At 53.9% G+C, this 7,071-nt stretch overlaps 1 protein-coding gene across 1 annotated transcript in view; it reads right to left on the bottom strand.

Moving 5' to 3' along the window:
* Positions 1-4,897: 4,897 nt before the first annotated feature.
* TGM2 (transglutaminase 2) overlaps positions 4,898-7,071 on the bottom strand; it is a 31,340-nt gene continuing 29,166 nt past the window's right edge. The window contains exon 13 of the mRNA XM_045833265.1: positions 4,898-6,674. Coding sequence (XP_045689221.1) covers positions 6,524-6,674 — 151 coding nt within the window. The 3' untranslated portion in view covers positions 4,898-6,523. The remainder of the gene's footprint in view (positions 6,675-7,071) is intronic.

Raw genomic sequence — 7,071 nt, 5'->3', positions numbered from 1 at the left:
CTGCAGCATTCAACAGCTGCCTTAGATCCTTGTGCTGTGAACAAAGCCTGTGCAGAGGAGGGTCCCAGGGCTCAGTGCCATCCACTTCCTGGGAATGGCCTCTGCCTGGCCCTCACCACCTCCGGCCACGCCCGCCTTACCCTTTCCTGGCCTCATTCCTCTTCCTTAGGGGACCAGTGTCCACATTAGCTCTTCCAAGAGGCTTACTCTCACTTTCCTGTGAAAGAAAACCCTCTAATTACAGAAATCCACATCATGTGACAGATGACAACAGAGCAGGAGGTTAGGAGCAAATGCTGCAGCTCCACTGTTGTCTAGCTGTGTGACCTCGGGCACGTCACGTAACCTCTCTGGGCCTCAGTTTCCTCACCTATGGGGTGAAGAAGGCCATGCTAGCTCCTGCCTCATAGTACGTTGTGAGGGCCCAGCAAGCTGATGCAGGTAATGCCTCGAGAGGATGCTCAGCGCCCTGGCTCTGACTGCCGGGTGGTCCTGGGATCCCCGGCCCTAGTCTCTCCTGCTGGCACGTCTCACTTCCCATTGGCGATCTGCTTTGATGCTCATTACCCCCACCCACCCCCAAAAAAACCCATACCCTTTAGCCATTACCCCCTTCCAGTCCCTCCATCCCTCCAGCCCCAGGCAATCACCAATCGACTTTCTGCCTCCATATATTGGCCTGCTCTGGACATTTCATACAAATGGAATTATACAATATGTGGTCCCTTGTGACTGGCGTCCTTCACTGAGTCTAGCGTTTTCAAGCTTCACCCATGTTGTGACATGTATTGATACGTCACTCATTTTTATTGCTGAGTAATATTTCATTTTATGGTTATACTACATTTTATTACACGCTTATCAGTCGATGGGCGTTTGGCTTGTTTCCACTTCTTGGCGACGATGAGTAATGCTGCTGGGAATATTCGCGTGCCTTCCTGCACACCTTTCTGCGTGGCCACACGCTCTCCTTCCCGCTGGGGGCAAACCTGGGAGTGGGGCTGCTGGGTCATGTGGTGCCTGTTTTTACAAGCCCCGCCTTCTAGCTCTGGCTTTCTCGGACCCCGGGGGTGTTGATGGGGAAAGACTCGCCATTTCCATTGGCCAGCCTCTGGGGACCAAGTTGTCTCTTCCACTTCCCAGGCCTTTCTGCGGGATGCCATGGGCGAGTGTCAGCTGGGTTCTGATTCCCGCTCTGCCATCCACGTGCCAGGGGACATCCAGCAAGCCGTCCTACATCTCCGAACCTTGGCTTGCCCACTGGGGAAGTGGGATGGTCATCTCTGTGGCCTGTTCTGAGGGTTGGCTGGGGGCATAAGACTCCAGCATGAAGTTCATTCGGTCAGCGTATGCACCGCTGACCGACGGGCCGCGCACCGTTCACGGCAAATGAGACGCACACATCCCAGCCCTTACGGTCTTGTGTTCACACATGGAGCATCCCGTGTAAGTCTCACAATGTCCCTGGAGGGGCACCCTACTGGCATCCCAACGCCCAGAAGGAGAAATGGGGAGAACTCTGGACCTGGGTACCCCTCCTCTTCCATCCCGCTTTGAACTTAATTTAGAACCTCCGAGTACTGAACTGTTTGAAATTTTATTGAAATGGGCCACACATACAAAAAGAGGACCATCATATGCATTATATGTATATGCAGTTGGCACATTTTCACAGGCCGAATGTGCCTGCTCACCCAGCGCCCAGGTGAAGAAAATAAAAGCCATCCCAGTCCAGTCCGTCCCCCACCAGGGAAAACAGCCCCGACTTCCCACACGCAGATGGGTTCTGCCTGGTCATGAACTCCGTGGGTGGGGCTGTGTTGACACTAGCCTTTGTGTCTGCTTCCTTTGCTTGACTTTAGTTCTGTGGCATTCGCTGCTTGCGTACCCTTGCAGGTCCTGTGTTCTCAAGGCTGGGCGAGGCATCGCTTTTGTTATCCTCTGCTTGTAATGGGTCCCTGCAGACTTCGGCTTTTGACACAGATCACAGGGCTTCCGGTTTCCTGGGTGCATGTCTCAGTGTCCCTGCACAGGCCTGCTGGGGCGGGAGGCCGGGAGGCTGGGAGGGGGAGCTGACCCCGTCCTGGCCTCACGGTGCACACGCTTTCAGGCGGCCCCTGCCTGGCCTTCGGCCTTCTGTGTCTCCTTCCCAGATCCTATCAGCATTCTGTCCTTCCAGGCTTGGCCTGAGGCCCACGTGCGAGCTGGCGGGCTTCCTAGGCCAACAAAAGCAGCTGGAGAGGAGAGGAACTGGAGGGCTGGGAAGATGGCCCCAATCAGACCTCCCAACAGGGCTTGCATGGAGGCCTCTGCCCCCTGCGTTCTAGAACAATTTGGGAAGGGTTAGGGTTCACATGGAGATGAAGCTTCCTCTGGGCTAGGCTGTGATCCAGAGAGGGCAGGCAGCCTGGGCTCCAGTCCCAGCTCTGCAGTGAGACCTGTAAAATGAGGGGAACAGCATGCTAACCGAAGGTTATTTGAGGAGTAAATAGTGCCACACATGTGAAGGTTCCTGCCAGGAGTAAAGCTGGCTATTGAGGTCACAGTGTGCTAGGGGCAGCTCAGCGTTTTCTGGGCACCATGACATTGAACCTGCACATCAGTCACAGAAGTTGGCATCCTGTCATCCTCACTCAGCAGAGAGGCTGAGAGCGTGCCTGCAGCCACACTGTGGATCCGCGGCAGAGCCAGGCTTAGATCCTGCCCCTGTGTGACTCCAGACCCCTGACACCAGGGCTGGGGGCTGCTCTTGGATGGGGACCCAGCAGCGCTGAGCTGCCATGTGACCGTGCACTTGGGGACTGTGCTCTAGGGACCCAGACTCAGGCTTCACACCTGGTTTGGAGAGCAAGCCCCCAGGCTCACTTTCCCTGTTTGTAAAATGGGTCCACATGACCAGCAGGGCATTTTTCCTTCCTGGGTTCCTGGCTAGTGGGCCCCCAGGGCTGGAGCAGGCTTAGGGGCTGGTCAGGCGATGCTGCTGACCCGGTCTAGCCCTGGCAGACCTGGCTGGGGCAGCCCCGCTCGTGCCTGTAGAGAGTAGTTCGTCAGGTGTGGGTTGTGCTCTGATCCTGCCCTGAGTGATGTGAAGGGCTGTCCGCAAGGTGTTGAGGGGACCCGGAGGTTGAAGCAGTTGGCTGCAGCCCAGGAAGGCTTCATGGAGGAGCAAGGTTTTGAAGGCTGAGTAAGAGTTCCTGAGGTAGAGATAATGGTAAGCGTGTTCCTGGCAGAGGAAGCAGCGACGAGTATCAACTGCTCACCTCCATCACCTTCCCCACTTGCAATTGTCCAGCCATCTCTGTTTTCAGGGGGTTGGAGCCTGCAAATAATATTTTCCAGAGCTCCTTGCCAATGAGTTTCTGATTAGGGTCTGCCAGTGGGGAGAAGGCAGGAGAGGTGCCAGCCTGCCTCTGGCTCCTGCCGCAGCCGACTCCAGCTGGCCCTGCCATCCCAGCAGGCTTTGTGGTTCCAGGGCTGCAGTGACAGCGCCCCCAGCAGGTGGGTGCTGCAGACGAGCTCATGGGCTCCTGCCTGGCCAGGGGGGCATGTCCTGCTTGATTGCTGGGTCACATTCCCCCATCTGCTCTTTCACATGCCTCTGGAATCAACTTCCCTTATGAACTCAGTCTCTGCCTGAAAAAGTCCCGTGGTTTCCGTTTTCCAGCGGGTTACTAACCGGTAGACTGTTTGGGCAATCCAGGCCAGACCCAGAATGTAGGGTTCAAGGAACAGAAGGATGCAGCCCCCAGATAACATGATGATGGGTGTTCGTTTAGATTTATTTTTCAGGTGCTCATCATGTCTTTTAACACTAGTTTCCCGAGGGCCAGAGACTGTCTTCCATTATTGTTTAATCCAGGAGCATTATCAGCGCCTCATCAGTTGGGGGGGTGGGGCGAGGTGAATGACCGAGTTCCTGTAATTCTGGAACCCCAGTCTAGACATGGTCCCACCCCACACGGTGGCCAGGAGCCGCCCACAGCTGTCCAGCTGCACGTGAGTGATTTGTGTTCTTTACTGTATGCAACTCATACTACAATAATAAAGTGAAAAATAAGAAGTGTATAGGCGTGAGCACTTGAAATGCAGCTCTCCGAACTGAGATGGGCTGTCAGTGTGAAATATGCACCACACTTCAAAGACCTAGTGTGAAAATAAGAATGTGAAGTCTCTCACTAATAATTTTTATATTGATTACGTGTTGAAATGACAATATTTTGGACATATTAGATTACATAAAATACATTGAAATGTGTTTCACCTGTTCCTTTTTACTCTTTTTAATGTGGCTGCTAAAAAAAATCTTAATGACATATATGGCTTACATTTGTAGCATGTGTTATATTTCTTTTGGACAGTACTGGTTTTATGAGAGCTGAGTTCAAACACTTTGATTTACCAATTTAGCATTTATTAGTGTCTATTTAAGTGACACTTGGTCCCCACCCTTAAGGACTTCAGATGGAATGGTGAGGGGGAGAGATACACCAACATGGAATTAAAATTCTCAGATAAATGTTTGAGTTGGTCCATGTCTTGGGGCTCTGGGGGCTTGAGAAGAAATCTGGGAAGGCTTCACAGAAGAGGTGACTTTCCTGTTAAGCTGCATAGGATGAGTAGGAGCTCACAAGATGGGTAAGGAAGAGGAAGGGCACTCTAGGTTCAGGGTACTACCCATGCAGAAGCTAAGAAGTTGGCAAACACACGGGGTGTTTGGAGAGATACAGGAAGTTCACTGTGGCCCAAACACGTTTTGTTTGGAAAAGAGGCTGGAGAGGGAGCCAGACTGTGTAGAGCCTTGAAATGTCAGTCAAGTTTAGACCTGGCCTGTCCCAGTGTGAATGAGCTCACCCACCCACCCCCCTCAAAAGCATGAAAAAGACCAGACCAGACCTCATTAGAATGTGAAAAATAAACTCTTTATTTCAGTGTTCGCTCCTGTGGCTCAAAAGGCTAGCTGCTATCTGCGTGGAACTCAAAAGCATTTATAAATCATGGAAAAACAGAGCAATATTTATATAGAACGTATGCGTGGTGGCTCATTTTGTGATTCTTCCCTGTGCAAAGCAGCAAGTTCTAAATGCATCAGCGTGACTTTCTCCAAGGCCTTCTCTGCATTTTGGGGGGCCCTGGAGACTGTGACCCCACTACAGATAGAGAATGCCCCCTCTCTCCCTCGTCCAGGCTTAGGGAGGCCCGGTCATGTGGAGACTGTGGGTGATCAAGTCAGAGATGACAACTCACGGGCTCCCTGAGCTGTTTTCCAGGGCCTGGTCCTGCGAAGAGGGGGTGACCGAGGGGCCGGCCTTGCTGGTGAGTGATCAGCACAGGCAGCGAAGGCCCTTGTGAAATCTAGGCATTGCGGTGGGGAGGCTCCTGGGTAGGACAGGGGCCCCGGGGGCTCTTTGACTCTGGAACTGGGGCTGAAGGAAGGTGTGGGTCCTGGTTAGGGCTGGGGGCAGAACAGTGGGCCTGGTCCTGGTTTAACTCTTAGAAACATCCTGGGTGTGAGGCCTACGTCTCTGTGAGACCAGGGAGCAGGACTTGTTGTCATGTGCAAGGCTGGATCCTACAAGGCATCAGGTGTGCAGAGCTCAGAGGCCCTTGGAGATGAGCCAGTTCAGCCACTGCACTGACCGGTGAGGACACCAGAGCCCAGAGAGGACAGGGCACTGGCTGGCCGGACTTGGGGCTCTGACCCTTTCCAGTCCTTTCCTACTTCCTCACCCCAAATGGGTTCTTTCGGATCAGGTCCCAGAGGGTCTTGCTGGTGTTTTCAGGTCAGGGCTGGTGTCAGGAGCAGGGCACTGGACTCGGAGTCAGGAGGCCTGTGCCCCGTTCCCATGCCTTCATATGACCCGGCCTTTCAAATACCCGCAAGCCCACCTGGGCAGGGCGGGCCACCGCCTTTCTCCGAGGCTCAGTCTCCTCACTGAGAAAGCAGCTCCCACCCTGCAGCTTCCCATGGCGATGGATTAAAAGGGTTGGTGGCCGCGTGGGCACCAGCAAGTGCAGGATACACCTGGCCCATTGTAGGTGCTTCACAATGGTGAGGAGCGGAAGGGACTGTGGGAGAAGCTCAAGCCTGCCTATACCTGGGACCCTCCCCATCCCCACCTGTGCTGGCCCTTGGGGAAGGGGTACAGGACACACCAGGGTGTTGAGTCCCCTGATCCGGCCAGTGGGCACTTTGTCTTTTTTTTTTTCCCCCTCAAAGGGGCTATGGAATAGATCAAACAATATGGCAGGTGGTGATCCGTTGCTTTCCAAGTGGTATCTGGGCTGGAGGGGCAGGCTTGGGTCCCTTCTCCCTGATCCCAAGCCCAGTCAACCAAGGCCAGGGCTCCCTCTGTGGAGGCACAGAACGTTGCTCATAGGTAGGGGGGTAGGAAACCAGGCTCAGGGGGCAAGATGGGTCTGGGGTCCAAGGAGGGGCAAATTTTCCTCACTAGCTTGGGATAAAGATCAGCGGTCAAGTTGAGGGCTCTCAGCTGGCTGAGGTGGGGCTGGGCAAGGGAGCCCCTTAAGGGGGGCCGATGATGACATTCCGGTAGCCCTTCACGGCCTTTAGCTTGTCACTCTCGAAGTTGACCACCAGTTTGTGGAGGCCCACATGGTAAGGCAGCAGGTTCACCCTGACTTTGGCTTCCTCCCCCACCTCCACGGGGTCTGGGCTGTGGAGAGAGAGGAAGAGGCTGAGGAGACGCCCAGGCCTGGTCCCCATGATGGGGGCAGACTGGGGCGACCCGTGACTCCTGAGAACTTAGCACAGAACCTCTGTGTCCACCGGGGTGTGGCTTAATGCTGACAGTAATAGCAAATGACAGTAATGAATGGATGCGCTCACTGCTCTGGCAGGTCCTGGGCAATCTGCCCTACTATGCGTAGAGGGGCCTGTGTGTGTGCATGCGTGTGCACTCACACACACAAGAGAAGCCCACAGAGTGCTTGGGGTAAGAGTGGGTGTGCTCAGGTGCCCACATGCATGAACATGCATTGAGTTGTACTTGTGTGATCTGTGTTCTTTATTGTATGTAACTTACCTGACAATAATTCAGTAAAAAATAAGAT

This window comes from Phyllostomus hastatus, unplaced genomic scaffold (assembly GCF_019186645.2).
Source record: "Phyllostomus hastatus isolate PE091 unplaced genomic scaffold, TTU_PhHast_1.1 phas_contig_17, whole genome shotgun sequence".
NCBI classification, from domain to species: Eukaryota; Metazoa; Chordata; class Mammalia; order Chiroptera; family Phyllostomidae; genus Phyllostomus; species Phyllostomus hastatus.
Note: the sequence above shows the minus strand (reverse complement) of the source record. Positions and strands in the feature narration are given on the sequence as shown.